General features: G+C 38.8%; 1 protein-coding gene across 1 annotated transcript; it reads left to right on the forward strand.

The window, feature by feature from the left end:
* Positions 1–14,423: 14,423 nt before the first annotated feature.
* On the forward strand, positions 14,424–15,447 carry LOC122644661 (photosystem I reaction center subunit XI, chloroplastic). Its single transcript, XM_043838054.1, has 2 exons — positions 14,424–14,671; positions 14,821–15,447. Exons 1-2 carry the CDS (start codon positions 14,510–14,512, stop codon positions 15,310–15,312), a joined length of 654 nt encoding a protein of 217 aa, XP_043693989.1. The 5' UTR covers positions 14,424–14,509; the 3' UTR covers positions 15,313–15,447.
* The last annotated feature ends 533 nt before the right edge of the window (positions 15,448–15,980 follow it).

A 15,980-nucleotide genomic window follows, 5' to 3' on the forward strand; every position in this document is an offset into this window, starting at 1 on the left:
AATTTTAATTCAGTTTTTAGTATAGTTTTTAGTTCATTCACTTAGTGAAATTTTCTCTTGTTCTCCTATTTTTGGCTTTAGCTCTTAGTTTGATTTCATAAGATTAGCTCTTTCAAGTTCTTAATTTTGCTTTCATAAGATTAGTTAATGGTTGTAATAGGATTAGTTTATGCTTTAATGCCTTCAATATGGTTGTAATAGTTTTAGTTTAAAACTTCCTAGTCTAAGCTCCTATGTTGATGACAAGACTTGGAGATTTAGAAGAGCCTGCCATGGTAAGTTCATGCAAGTATTCATTCAAGCTTCTTCAATTAATCTGGTTCAAGCACATCTAGGTTCGCATTCTCTAAACTCTCAATCTCATTCTCTTCTTCTCCTTCTTCTTCTTCTCCCTCTATTTCTTTTATTTTTCTTATGAGTTACTTTGTTTATGTGGTTATTTTGTTTCTGTGGATGTAGATGTGTGGCTGCATTTTTATTACTTTCAACTTGGTAGTATAGAATTTTATTTTTAATTACTCCCAATTTGCGTTAGTTTGATAGGTTAGATGTTCATGTGTTAGGACGTCAACTTAATCCCGTAGATGCGTAATTTGTTAGATGCTTGTGAGTTAGGATCTGTTAGTTTAATTACCATTAATTTAGTAATTTAAGTAATGTGGTTCACTTTGCATTACTTTTAAGATTAGTTAAATAGAGTGACGTATATCTCCTCGTGTTCGACCCGTAGCTACTATTGACCCGTACACTTGCGATAATTTTTAACTCAAACAAGTTTTTGGCGCTGTTGCCGGGGAGATTATTGACCACTTTATTTTTTTGATTTTTAAGTAATTCAAAGTGCTTTAGTTTCTTCTCTTTCTCCTCTTCCTAAAAATAAAAATAAAAATAAAAATAAAAATAAAAAAAAACAGTTTTTGAAAACCTCTTCTTGTTTCTCTTCTGTTTCAAATAGTGTGCGCCCAATCTAAAGTCCTTCATATGCTCAAACCTAGCCAATCTTGGTCCCCCTTGATTCGTTGGGTGGTTTGGATTGACATGTGACTTATCTTTGGAGGTGACCACGCTTGATAATAGGAAAGCGACATAGTCAGAGCGTTGGAAACATAAACGTATAGTAGTCCTCCACTTTACATCAGAATCCACTAGGAGTCGTCCGAAGGTGGCTCGTGAAGACTATACGGATTCTCTTGCTGTCAAGCTATATGGCAACCTTACAGCTTTAGAACCATTGTTTTGATTTTTTGAGGGATAGATGTACCATCTACCTTGGGCTCCCTCATGTATTTAGTGAATTTTTTATCTTTTATTTTTCTTTAATTTTTTCTAAGGGAGACCTCAATTTGGGATAGGTGGTTAATTTATAATAATGGGAGATACGCTTCCATATAAGACTTTGGGGGGAAAGATGGACTTATGCTAAGGCAACCATGATTTTGGAGAAAATGTTTAAACAGGTTAGGGAAGCCAAAAGTAGTGAGATAGAGAACAATTTTGCACCACCCCAGTACAATTTTGCTCCCCAACCCAACTATGGGTTTTCGAAAAATTTTGATTGGTCACATCCTCAGACAATCCATGTTATGGAAAGATGCCCTAATCTTTATGGGGGTAGCTATGGTGAAGAGAATGTGAGTCCTCAATTTCAATACAATTCTTTTGGCACTTACAATCAGGGGTGGGGTGATCATCCCTATTTCTCGTGGGATCAATGGAATAACCAAACTGGACCACCCAATTTCCAATATCATGGTCAGTTTGGTCCTCCAATGCCCAACCCTCCATTGAATTTCAATGGGCCACCTCTCCTTGAACCATACCACCAACCTCCTGAATTTCAAAACATGGACGAGGAGGCCAGACTGAGTGAGCTTGAGAGGAGCATAGCCCTTCTCATAACAAACCACAATACCATGGAGAAGCAACTCTCTCAACTGATCACCATGTTACAGGAGGAGAAAATGGGTACATTACCTAGTGAGCCTGAATCTAGTCTATGTTACCAGATTTCTGTTCAGAATGAACCACCCCATCCCCAATTTAATGATATTGAAAGTCCAACACCCCGGCTTGAGGTTAATGAGAGTCATTCCCAACAAGTTGCTTTTCATGATGATTTATTTGTTGAGATTGAGTCTCCTCAGGATATTAGTGAAGCGAGATTTGATGAGCTACCTGGGGAAGTCCAACTTTTTCCTGAAATTTCTGATTTTAGTGAGCCTAGTGTTTTTATTGATTTAGAATCAGATTTTTATGATTGCATAGAAGCCCAAGAAATTCGATCTCCCGCTCTCTCGTTGGAAAGCTTAGATAATTGTCATTTTGAGGATTCCATGGTCTCACATGTTGATTTGTCCAAACCTCCTAGGTTTGATGATTTTATTGAGGAGGACAATGTTAGTCATAATGCTTTTCAAGCATATTACCGTGATCCTTATTTGACAAACCAAGTTATGCAAAGGGCGGATAATTGTATTGCTAGGATTGATTTGAGTAAACCTCCAATTTTTTATGATTATTTAGATGAGGTTATTCATAATCCTTTTTATGCTTATTATGATCCGTTTTTGGTTGGTTTTTCAAAGAATGATAGGTGTTCTACATTGCAAATGGGAGAGAAGGGAAGGATTTATGGCCTAAGTTTTACTGCCTTCATTTTTCACTGTCCCATGAGGACAGATTTTCTATTGGATATTTCTCAGTTGTGCTTAACTTCCATATTATTTCTTGCTTTACTAAAATTCATGGTCAAGTGTTTTCTGGTTCTGAAGCTATTTCTCCATTTACTGGCCATGGATTGAGATTTCTATTGCTGCTCCTAGCACTTTTTGTAGAGCTCATGATTCTTCATGATCCTTTTTGTTGATTATATCTAGTAAGCCCCTTCATCTCCTCCCTTGTCCTTATTTTTTTTCTTTTATGCATGCATTGAGGACACTGCATGAATTAAGTGTGGGGGGGGATGTTGGGCTTAATTGGTGAATTTTGATTGTGGCAATAGTTTGATTTTGTGCATGTCTCTTTGATTGCGAAGCAAGAGAAAAAGAGAATTAGGTACCCTAGCATGCGGAATAATAAAGAAATTCATTTTCAAGGACGGTAATTGGTATGTATCCGGTGAGAGGGATTGAATTGAAAAATATGAGCATTATTTCATTTGATGGCTAGATTTTTCTATGTGTTTATGGATCCTTTGATCTTTTGGCTAGTAGTTGAGACCAATTTGTTTGTGGCAAGGCAAGGCAAGACATAAAAGTGAAAGTGAAAAAAAAGAAAAAAAAGAAAGGAAAGTGAAATTCCTTGGGACTAGACAGGGCACTGTGCCTCATAAAGTAGGGTGACTTGATCGAAATTCCTTGGAAGGAAACTCAAAAAACAAAAAAAAAAAAAAAAAACTCTTGCATTAATGTCTCAATGTCTCAATGTCTTATGGATATATGCAAAAAGCGAAGCTACTAAGTATTTGGGTATTGGTGTATGTTCCACCATGTCATTCAGAGAACAATAGTGGAGTACAAATAGAGTTTGTGGTTGAGAAAGAAAGGAAAAAAAAAAAAAAAAAGCTTTTGTCTTAATGCCTGAAAAAAAAAGTATGGTAAAAAATACTCAATGCCTAAGTCTTTGGTTCCATCGATGCTATGAGTGGTTTACTTGAAGGTGAGTAGTGTTTAGAAAATATGAGGAGATCCCTTGACCTTGATGTACGCTTGTTACTTGAATTGATGTGGGGTGATAAAATTCAAGTGTGGGGGAACCTTTGGCTCCTTGATCTTTAGTTGAGTATTTCTTTGAGATTATGTGCACTATCCTACTTACGCCATGATTAAAATTTGCAGCATTCATTTACAATTGAATTTTGGGTGTATATTCACTGCAAACACCCACGAGACACAACTCGTCCACTAGGGGTAACCTAGAGGTTTAAAGGCTTGTTGAACATGCTAAGTGCAATCGTGATTCCTACGAAAGTGAGTTAGGATTTTCTGCATTCTAGGTTAGTTTTTGTTTTTGTTTTACTTGAGGACAAGTAACGTTCAAGTGTGGGGGGATCTGATGAGCACATTTATGTGTGAAATCTTAGGGCATAAAGCATACATTTTACTGCATTGGACAGAGTTACTCAGTGTTTTCTTGTGCTTTTCAAGTTTTAGGTGAATTCTTATGAAAATGGAGGAGATGATGCTAAGAAAATGTTTTTAAGATGTTTAGAGGTGTTAATGGCTTGGATGGGTAGCCCATCGAGTCAGCTTCGCAACGGTTCAAACGGCACTTGATTCCGAGTTGAAACGAAGAGTTACAACTGTTTCCGTAACGAAGCACGAAAATGGTCTTTAAGGGTTTATTTATAATTATTGACAGTCGGCCAGGGACAAAGTGAAGCGAAAGTTTGGATTCTAGGGGCCTTAACACAATAACCAGAAGTTATAATTACTGTACCCGAAAGATTCCATTTGGAGGGCTCTGAACAGTCCAACTTCAACTTGAGATATCTTGGGCTCCCGAACTCCAAATTGGACGAAATTTGGGTCTATTTTGGGTGATTTTTCGCAAGGAACACAATGGTGAGGCCTATATAAGCACCCCATGCTCCACATTTTCTGAAGGACAGAATGAGTATTTTATTTATTCTTGAAGGAATCCTAGTCATCACCCTTACTCTCTCTCTCTCCTCCAACTTCTCAAGGGCACTCCTAGAATTCTACTTGAGATAGATTTATTTTAAAAGATATTCTCTCACCTATAGAAAGTTGAAAAGTCAAAGATGCTTTGATTTTATTGTTTGGAGAAGATATCTACAAAGAAAAGGAAGCTCAAGTTAGAATTAGGAACTTACTTTTCTAGAAATAGAAGGTCTATGTAAACAATCTTCTCTTCTTCTTCTTTCTATTTTTTTCTTTTTTCTTAGGATTCAAGGCATTGTACAAGAGGAAGGAGAAGAGAATATTCTCTTTTCTTAGGAAATATTTTTCCTAGATTTCCCTCTTCTCTCTTCTCCTCTCTTCCTCCTATAAATACCCCTTGCCCTTTGGGTTGTAAGAAGTTAGTTTTTAGTTCAGTTTTTAGTTAGTTTCTAGTTCAATTTTAATTCAATTTTTAGTGTAGTTTTTAGTTAATTCACTTAGTGAAATTTTCTCTTCTTCTCCTATTTTTGGCTTTAGTTCTTAGTTTGATTTCATAAGATTAGCTCTTTCAAGTTCTTAATTTTGCTTTCATAAGATTAGTTAATGGTTGTAATAGGATTAGTTTATGCTTTAATGTCTTCAATATGGTTGTAATAGTTTTAGTTTAAAGCTTTCTAGTCTAAGCTCCTATGTTAATGACAAGACTTGGAGATTTAGAAGAGGAGGCCATGGTAAGTTCATGCAAGTATTCATTCAAGCTTCTTTAATTAATCCGGTTCAAGCACGTCTAGGTTCGCATTCTCTAAACTCTCAATCTCATTCTCTTCTTCTCCTTCTTCTTCTTCTCCCTCTATTTCTTTTATTTTTGCTATGGGTTACTTTGTTTATGTGGTTATTTTGTTTATGTGGATGTGGATGTGTGGCTGCATTTTTATTACTTCCAATTTGGTAGTATAGGATTTTATTTTTAATTACTCCCAATTTGTGTTAGTTTGATAAGTTAGATGTTCATGTATTAGGACGCCAACTTAATCTCGTAGATGCGTAATTTGTTAGATGCTTGTGAGTTAGGATCCGTTAGTTTAATTATCATTAATTTAATAATTTAAGTAATTTGGTTTACTTTGCATTACTTTTAAGATTAGTTAAATAGAGTGACGTATATCTCCTCATGTTCGACCCGTAGCTACGATTGACCCGTACGCTTGCGGTAATTTTTAACTTAAACAATTAATAATAAACGATCCGTAGATCTCTTGAGGTAGAGAGTAGAAAATGACATCCGTTTTATAATTCAGCTTGAAGGATGTCCCTAGGTTTTCCAGATCTAGGAACAAGTTCCGCATTTTCATGACATGGTCAATAACCGGAGTACCTTGAACCATCTTCGTGCCATGGAGGAGTGTCATCAGTTGATGATGGACATGTCTTTCTTCTCTCCCATACATCTCCTTCAACTCCTCCATCATGTCCTTGGTCAAGTAAAGATCCTTGACTGAATCAGCAATGGTCTTTTCCAGAGAACTCAACACGAGGAGTTTTGCCTTAGAGTTCTTCTGTCGAAACAACTCATAGGCAGGCTTAGAATCGGGGTTCTCCTCATTAAGGAATTCAGGCTCATCTTCGTCCAGGACAGACATTAGACCTTCTGCAGACAGGAGTAACTTGATGCTCCTCCTCCAGTCAACATAGTTTGGGTTGGTCAAAATATGGTCTTTGATAAGGGCGGCATAGTTTATTTGGGTTGACATTTTTAAAATCTACATCATGTATAAAAATAATAATTAGCATGATTGACAACCATTGAAATAACCGGGGTAAAAACAATCAATGGTCAATCACACCCTAGGCTTCCCTCTAGTTTATAGGGCATAAATTGGAAACCACCAACCCTCATGCTCCTGACTTAGCCTATCGAAGTTCATCATTCACATCTTGGTTGGGTGGACCATTCTGTCTGTCACTTAGACTTCCAATATGATTTGGCCACCTGAGTGTCGTGCCCATTCCTTTCGGTTGACACACACTCAAGTCAAGTGTTTACCCTTAATTTCGGAGGGAACTATGGTGTTTGTGGGTTAATGTCTATTATCATAGTGCACATATCACTGACCACATTCTCTACCTATCACATGTGAGATGAGTGCAGACAATTTCACCAATTCACCCAAATATTATCCTATCGACATCTACAAGGGTGAATCAATGATATTTCTACACTCACCAACTAATGGAGGCCATGAGAATCCCACCAACCAGGGTTTCTCATATCACACTTGTATTAAACTGAGGAAAAACGGGAATGCATATAAACCACAAACATACATCCAATGTATAACCACAATAGCACATCCATCTAAGGAAAACTATAAACATATAAACACTAATGGTTATGGGATAGCATCTAAAAATCAACATGAGTTCATATCCAAGACAAACTCACTTTGATTAAAAGATGGGTGGGAGCAATCATAGCCTCATATGTTACTCCCACACATGATAAAATTAGTGTGATAATGCATATGCGGCTAACCATTACAAGAAATTTTCAAAACTATAATAAATTTGGACACTCCAAGTGAGCAAGTCTATCCTTCAATTTTTTTTCCAACGAACCGACAAGATCCCTAATCCACGATCCACAATGGCCTCCAAGTGGTTACAATGAATATTTTTAAACTAATTCAAAAATTATTACAATCCTTTCCAAATAAATAAAATTACATAACAGGAAACCAGTCCACCAAAATTGGATTGCCTAGAGGAAAGAAGAAAATTACATATAAAATCACATCCATGCTATGCCTAGCACACACATACATCTAATGCATGTAACTTTTTTAAATCCCATAATCATGGCCCTCATTACATATATGATGCTCAAAAATAATATTCTAATATTTTATGTGAAAATTGTCCAAAAACACATAAAATCATTATTACCATGACAATTCAAGTCATTATGATTATGTGCATCCAATGCATCCATCATGCAACTATTCCCATGACAACTTATGTCATAATGGTTATGTGCATTACCATGATGACCATTACCATGACAATCCAATGTCACTATGATCATTTACATCACATAACTATTACCATGACAACTTATGCCATAATGGTCATGATATTTACCCCCACATAAGCTACCACATACATGCTTAAAATAAAATTAATAAGCCTAAAATTATAATAAGCCATTATGCTAATTGGGGAAGGTGGGTGAAGGGAAGAATCTCTCCACCCATCTTCTCCAATGAAATTCCCTTTCAACAAGCAAAACAGAATTTTTTTTTTTTTTTAAATAAACAAAGTTGAATAAAATTTTTATGAGCATCACATAATAATGAACAAATTAAAATTGAAAACAACCCCATCGATAAAGAGACTCTGATGCCACTGAAGGCATCGCAAGGGCGATTGCAACGGAAGGGTAAACAAGATCACAGTATCGATGGAGAAGTCATTCAAATAATAGAACGAATCAGGGATCGATTATTACCTAAGCCTCACAAGTGCAAGACCTCCAATCGATGATAGCCCTTTCTCGATCGTTCCACGCACCACGCAAGTTTTGCGTTCCCACGGTCAAGCTGTGTATCTCCTCCACACCACCAAGTGATCTTCTTCTAGGATCAAACACCAAAGAAGAGAGAGAGGGGATAACGGTTTTTGGAGAAGAGGGAGAGCTCAACGTTTTTGGGTTTTTGGTGTCCCTTATTCTGTGATTTTGCAATCCCACTAATTATATATTAGCATCTCACAAAATCCCAAAAACTAGCTCACATGGTTATGATATATTGAGTTTCCAAATATGGCTCAATTATCTACCCATGCAGTCTTCCTCAATGAAGAAAGATTTACATTGCTAGAAGAATCCAATCTTGGGTGGAATATCCAATATTCCCCCATTGGCTTTCCTTTTCTAACAGTCAGCAGGTAACCAAAAAAACAAAATGGTCTTCAATATTGCTTCCTTCTTATCTCTAATAATAAGTTTGACTTCAGATCTAAACTTGAAGAAATTCAAAAGCAACAAATAAAATCGCACATTATGGGTACCTTTGGTTGTGGAGGGAGTAGATTTGGTCAAGATGAACATTAGCAAGCATGACAACATTGTTGAGTGACATGGAAAAGGCATTACCGGGATGGGAAGAGAGGAAATCCTTAATTCTTGAGAATCTCCTCTGGAACAGAAAGAGAGGTTTCGGATGGTTACAGAGAATCTCCTCTGGAACAGAAAGAGAGGTTTCGAGCCTACATGTGTTTTATGCGGTTCTTGTGATGAATCCATTTGACATCTTTTCTATCACGTGATTGGACTAAGCGTATCATCTAGTCAACAGATCCTTTCAGATTGAGAACAAAGCTTTTCTCTAGCCCTACAATGGCACATCTGTGTGCTTCTCTTCTTCATTCAGGAGTCTTGGATAAACAATCTTTTAATTGGTTTTATTCAATTTCTATTATTACTTTTTATTTTGTATAGCATGTAAAGTACAAGATAATTAAAGGACAAACTAGAGCTCATGCTCATTTGGTAATCTGAGCTGTAAATGGTTATCTTATTCTTTAATCTGGCAATACCTGGCAATGCTGCCTTTAGAGAGTGACACATGGCATTTTTGGATCATGCGGCTGATGTTAAAGAAACCCATTAACTGCAAGTGAAAGTGTGAAACCCAGAGTACATTCGGATCTTCTTAGATGACCCACCCGCTTTGAATCCCAAAACGATGATGACGAACACTCTATGCTGTTATCTTTTTCCTCTCCAAGAAATCTCCATGGCTGTCCCACCCTCTTCTCCTTCCTTTATTCTACTTTCTTCTAAAACCCCATCAAACCGAAACCGACACCATGCCTATTCCCATTTCTCATCTAACCCCTAACCTGCAAACCATCTCGATCTTCTCCGTCTTTCCATATTCTAGCATTTGGGTTTTCAGACAAAGGCAGGCGGCAGCTTCCACTGGAAGAAGAGAAGTAGGGATGATCACCTGGGAGAAGATGACCGGATGGTCACTTCAGATGGACAGATTTCTGGCGAAGGTTGGTCATAACGAGTACGATGCGATGAATAAAACAAAAATAAAAATGGGGGAAGGGAACATGTTACAGGGGGGAAGATTACTTGAAGTTATGGCTGGATTTTCGATTACCGGCGAGAGCTCGCGATTCAGAGCGATGAGTCAGAGAGCAAAGCCGAGATGAACCGAATCAAGGGATGGGGAAGTTACATTATAGGCCCAAATAAAGGAAAACAGAATAAAAGAAGACAAAGAAACGTAAAAAAAAATGTATAAAAAAAAAAAAAGGAAAAAAAGAAGAAACAGAGGGCAAGTTTGCCGTTGGATTTGTAACAACGCCGGTGACTTGACCGTCGAACGAGATCACCGTTCTACTGGTTCTTCTCCGTTCTTCTCTGCTGATTAGGGATTTGGTGCATTTTTGGGTTTCAAAGCGGGTGGGTCATCTGAGAAGATCCGGATATAATATGGATTTCACTGGCACTTAATGGGTCTCTTTAACATCAACCGCACGATCCAAAAATGCCATGTGTCACTGTCTAAAGGCAACATTTCCAGCTATTGTCAGATTAAAGAATTGGAGAGGATTTTTATCCGGACGTAATATCCATCTATAATCCTACAATGTAATTTCCTCACTTTATATATAATATTTTGTTTTATTTTCATAAAAAAAAATTTTTTACTACTCACAAAATTTAGACCTCATCAACCGAACTCCTCTCAGGTTCCTGCTCGGTCAAGTTCGTAGGTTACTCTCATAGGGGGTTGGAAATGACGACCTCACCCCCTGCCTGAACACACTGCCCGGGTGGGGTGAGGTCGTTATTTTTGCCCTCCCTATGAGAGGAACCTACGAGCCTGACCGGGCAGAGAACCTAAAAGTAAAGATTACCATAATAAAAAAAACAAATCTAAAAGTAAAGATTAACTTACTGATATGCTTACCATCAAGGTTTAGAAAATAGAATCGGAGATCGAATGGGCTTGTGCCAATTTCGATCCGAATCAGTCAGGATTGGCCTGAATCAACTAGAAATGGAATAGAATCGGTGAAATCAGTCGAAATTGGCTGCAACCATCGTGGCTGATTCTGATCCAAATTGGCCGATTCACCAACCTGATTCCCAATTTTTTAAATGACGTTTACCATGGTGTACACTGGTTTTGCCATTGGATATCTTGTAGGGCTGCAACGGGGTTGGGTTGGACCGGACTTCATAGAACCCTAGCCCAATCCTAAGTCCCCTTAGTTGGGCCCATGCCCAACCCGACGCTGACTCAAGGCTGAAAAAATCCAACCCTGACCCGCCCTCAGGGTCGGGGGCTGACCCTAATTGGCCCTGATCATGAGGAGGGGGAAGGAAATGCATGGGCTGGAATAGGCCGGGGAGAAAATTATCAATTTTACGTCAAATAATACTATAATAAAATATATTATATCACTTATTGTCTTCATATATAATATATTATACAACAAAATATGGGTGACATTTAAAGTTTATAATATATATATTATATCAATATATATTTTATAGTATATCTTAAAACAGGGTCGGGCCGGGCCAGGCTTAGCCCGAGACCTCAACCCTAGCCTAACCCAACCTTGACTCAAGGCCAGAAATTTTCAACCCTAATCCGGCCTCAAGGCCAAATATCTCAGCCCAGGCCCTATTCGGGCTCAGGGCGGGTTCGGCCGACATGGCCAAACTTGCACCCCTAATATCTTGCATCTACCATCTAGAAAGATGCACAACACAACTTAAACAGCACCTGATTCATGTCAACTTTAAGCTAGTTCACCGTTGGATCTAGTATTTCAAAAGATGTGGGAGTGTAGGATCCACATCTAATGGTAATTAAACACCATTTAATCGTGTATAGTTCCTCCAAAGAAGGGAGAAGATTCCATGGATAATTAAGAAGAGAGTGGGATTAATTGCTTATTGGCTGAAACAAAAGGGAAAGTCCCTCCAAATATAAAGTGGGAAATGTGAATGAGTAGGATCATCAAAATTGACCTGGCCCAGCCAGTGTTTCAGATTTTTCCTAATCATCCCTCCATGCAGCCTAAAATCAGCCACACTTTTGCCCCCTCTCAGGAATTCAAAGAACGGAATCAAGTTCCAGATCAGTCCCGGCCGATCTGAATGGACTAGGCTTGGATCAACCTGGATCGATCTTGGAATTGATATATTTTTGGCATATAGGGTTTTTTTGTACAAGGATCAAACGAGTCAGATCGATCGGAATTGTGATCAGTTGGATTCTCGGTTCTTGAAATCGTGCTCCTTCCACCTTCCAAGAAAAAAAATAAAATCTTGCGTATAATTAATTGAATTCCTTATATTATCTTCTTGGGCAAGCGATCTTGTCTGATCATGTAATTCTTGCATCAGTGTGGGGGTCAATGGAAGTGTACGTAGGGACATCAACATAGATGTAATTTTTTATTTTATGGATGTAGTATGATCATTGTTTATAATTTCAGATCGGACCGGCCGATATCGGCTAGATCGGATTGGTATCGGTTGAGGCCAATCCCAAGATTTAACCGATACGGAAAGGTTTTACTGGATCGTTCCTTGGATCGGTCAACTAGGTTGGATTGGCAGATCCGATCCGATCCTTGACTGATCTGATTGAATATTTTTTTATTTTTTCAAAAATTTTAAGTTTTTTTTTTTTTAAATATTATCTAGACCGATATTGACCGATACTGATCGATTCAATCCGGATAATATCGGTTGATTCGATCCCGAGATCAAAACATCCACTAACTTTGGCCGATACATGACTCAATCCATAAAAATGATTTTGGGGGTTTTTTGACCGATCCTGACCAATTTGTACCGATCTGATCCCGATCCGAAAAGGTTTTGACAATGACCGATATCGAGTCCGATACCTGGATTTTGAACCTTGAGTATGATACTTTCTTGCATTCCCATGTCTGGGTGTAAGAGCCACATGACCAGGTAACGTTCTTTTTTCCAACCTTTTTTAAACTAAAATCTAGAAACCTTCTTTTTTTTAAGGGGCACTGTTCTCTGCCGCAGCGCAGGCTGCACCCAGGCACATGGGGGTGGGGGCAATGACCACCCTACCCCCTTGAGTGGCAGGCCCATGTGCCTGGGCGCAGCCTACGTTGCGGCACAGAGAACATTCTCCCTTTTTTTAATTAACTGAAAACCACAAACATTTTGTTTAAGGCAAAGGATGTTGTGCAACCTTACAAAAATTCCTTTTGGAAGAAGAGCGGCTCGGGCGTGAAATCCAAGGAGAGACAGAGGTGTTTGGAGCGCATATCAAGAATGCTACCTCACGTTTAGGCCTCGTTTCCTTTCCCTGAAATCCACAGCAACGTCGAAGATAGGTAATTCTCTGTCTTCATCGTAGTTTCTCCAAGCATAGGATGGTTTTTTAGAAAACCCTAAAATCGTACGTCTCCTGGTTTCTTGCACGAAACCCCTTTGAATCGCTGTCATCAGCTGAGTTCCTGGTTTCTCGTACAAAACCCCTTCGTGGGTTTACAAAGTTTGCATCATCCGGTTTCTCGACAGAAACCCTTCTCTGCCGTTTGTGTGTGTTTTTCTCCGCTGTTTGTGCATGCCATTTATCCACCGTTTGGGCTTGTCTTTTCTCCACCTTTTGTGCTTGTAATACTTCTTTTCTCCTTCTCTGCTCCGTCCACCATGATCCTTGGAACCGTCAGTGAGGATGCCGACGATGACGATGAACCCACCCCTCTTTTCATGGTTTATCACTGTCCCGCCTTTTTTGTTTTCTTTGTTTGTCTGTTTGCAAGTGCTGGTGGCACTGAGATTATCGTCAACTCAGAAGCTCTAGCCGCCGTTCAACCTTCACCATACCTCTCTTATCGTCGGACAAATCTCCACTCGCCGATCCAACAGATCCTTGCAGATTTGTTTGAAAGTAGGGTGTGGCAATGTTTTAGATGATTTTTTTGCTGTCTATCGAAGCTCCACTCGTCGATCCAGCAAACTTTTGTCGATCTAGCAAGTCTGTTTGAAAGTAGACTGTGGCAGTATGTCGGCACGTATGAGAAGTTTGGCGTTGGTCTATTCGGCACGTATGGGCCCCCTCTGTTGGCACGTATGTGCATGCGCTTATCTTTAGCTGTGTCTACAGCTTTTTCTCTAGGGATATGGTTGTAATCCATCCAGAGTAGTTGTAATCCATCCCCTACTCTGGATGACCTAATCAATGGCATGTGAAACCGAGTCAATTTCCACTTCTTGGTTTTGGATACCGTATATCCATACTTTGTGTTTGTCATGTTCTCTATCTATCTTATGTATTTTGTTTTCTTTTGTTTGGCGTTGAGCGCGCATGAATGAATAGCCTTCTTTTCTTACCAAAAAAGAAAAAAAAGAGGGATTTTGTGCAACGCTGGTATTTTCAACCACTGGATGGATGGTACGATTTTTTATCCCCATCCAAAGGTTTGATACATGATCGTGCATCATACACGGCCATACATAGGACCTCTACCAAATTGTGACTTTTGGACCCAAAAAAATCTTGACATCTCCCAGGGTGTCTTTTCCTTGGAATCAAATCTAACGGCTGACCCTACTTGCCAGCAACTTAATTTTGTAGTATCAAGTAGATGTTTTCAGTCTTTGCTAGAGAGGATAAAGGGATAAGGTTAGAACCTACATCCATCCAATAAGAAAGCCTAACAACCACGAGTGTGAGATGTGGAGATAAGATACTTTCTTCCCCTCACTGAATCAAAATCTCCCACACAAACACTTCCTTTTATCATTCCTTTTCTACACTATCAACACATTTCTACTTGTTCTGAGGAAACCCAGTTAACAAACAATGGCTGCTGCTTCCCCCATGGCCAGCCAACTGAAGAGCAACTTTACCACCCCCCTTACAAGAGGACTTCTCTCTCCCAAGGGTATCTCTGGAACTCCTTTGAGGGTATTGCCTTCCAAGAGAAAGCCTTGCTTCAGCATCAAAGCTGTCCAGGCAGAAAAGGTGCAAATGAATTTTTGTTTTTCATTCTTTAAATTTGATTTTGAATCTTGTTCAGATCCACTTGAAGTCATCAAAAAAATTGTTAAATTAGTTATAATTCTAGTGATTAAGCAACATAAGTTGGTGTTAATCTTATGCTTCTTCTGCAGCCAACATACCAAGTGATTCAACCAATTAATGGAGATCCATTCATTGGAAGCTTGGAGACTCCAGTAACATCAAGTCCTTTGATTGCTTGGTACCTTTCCAACCTGCCAGCTTATCGGACGGCAGTGAACCCACTTCTAAGAGGTGTTGAAGTGGGCTTGGCCCATGGGTTTCTCTTGGTTGGGCCTTTTGTTAAGACTGGACCTTTGAGGAACACTGAATATGCAGGAGCAGCTGGGTCTCTTGCAGCAGCAGGACTTGTTATTATATTAAGCATGTGCTTGACAATCTATGGAGTTGCTTCATTCAACGAAGGAGAGCCTTCAATTGCTCCCTCATTAACCTTGACAGGAAGGAAGAAGGAACCTGATCAGTTACAAACTGCTGATGGGTGGGCCAAGTTCACTGGAGGGTTCTTCTTTGGTGGAATTTCTGGTGTCACCTGGGCTTACTTCCTTCTCTACGTTCTAAACCTGCCTTACTACGTTAAGTAGATTTTTTTTAATTTTATTATTAATATGTTGATTTGGTGATTCGACTCTCTCTTTGTTGTATGTTTTTATTTGGAGAGTAAGGAAATGGAAAATTGTATATTTGATGATTGCATAATTAGATGACAATTAAGTATTGGGATAAAGTCCCCAAATGACGCATACCTCGCCCTTATTCTGCTCCATGTGTTTGGGTGCAGCCTGTGCATCCAGATGCACTCCCGGACAGGGAACGTGCACCCTCAAGTATTTAAGCATTGTTAAATAGCACAAACAGGTTAGTGAAATATCCATTAAATAAAAGGGTTGATCATACTGAACCTTCCCAAATAAGGAAAAGGTTCTCTGAGCCCCTGGGATAGGGTATACTAGCACGTCTGTGTTATTCCTTTTTATATAAAATGACTTCGCTGCCATCCAATGTACGATACTGTTTTATTGTTTCTCGTTGGATTTTAACCCAATTTTTATTTCTACCTTTTGCTCATTTTGACATTAAAATTTCAATGGTCATTTTATTTCCATGATCGAAATCGAAATATTTTGCAAAATTTTGGTCACAACAAAAATCTTTCACAAAATTTCGATCAAAATATAGATACATGCAATCAGTCTAGATCGACTACCCACATGGGCAGAGAATTTTACACCCCACACGTGTCCAATGGAAA

This window comes from Telopea speciosissima, chromosome 1, assembly GCF_018873765.1.
Source record: "Telopea speciosissima isolate NSW1024214 ecotype Mountain lineage chromosome 1, Tspe_v1, whole genome shotgun sequence".
In the NCBI taxonomy this organism is placed as follows: Eukaryota; Viridiplantae; Streptophyta; class Magnoliopsida; order Proteales; family Proteaceae; genus Telopea; species Telopea speciosissima.

Bases quoted from the DNA above. Each gene is read 5' to 3' on its own strand.
- LOC122644661 (XM_043838054.1), top strand. From the start codon at position 14,510: ATGGCTGCTGCTTCCCCCATGGCCAGCCAACTGAAGAGCAACTTTACC. The intron at 14,672-14,820 runs GTGCAAATGAAT...CTTCTTCTGCAG, and splicing joins AAGCTGTCCAGGCAGAAAAG to CCAACATACCAAGTGATTCA.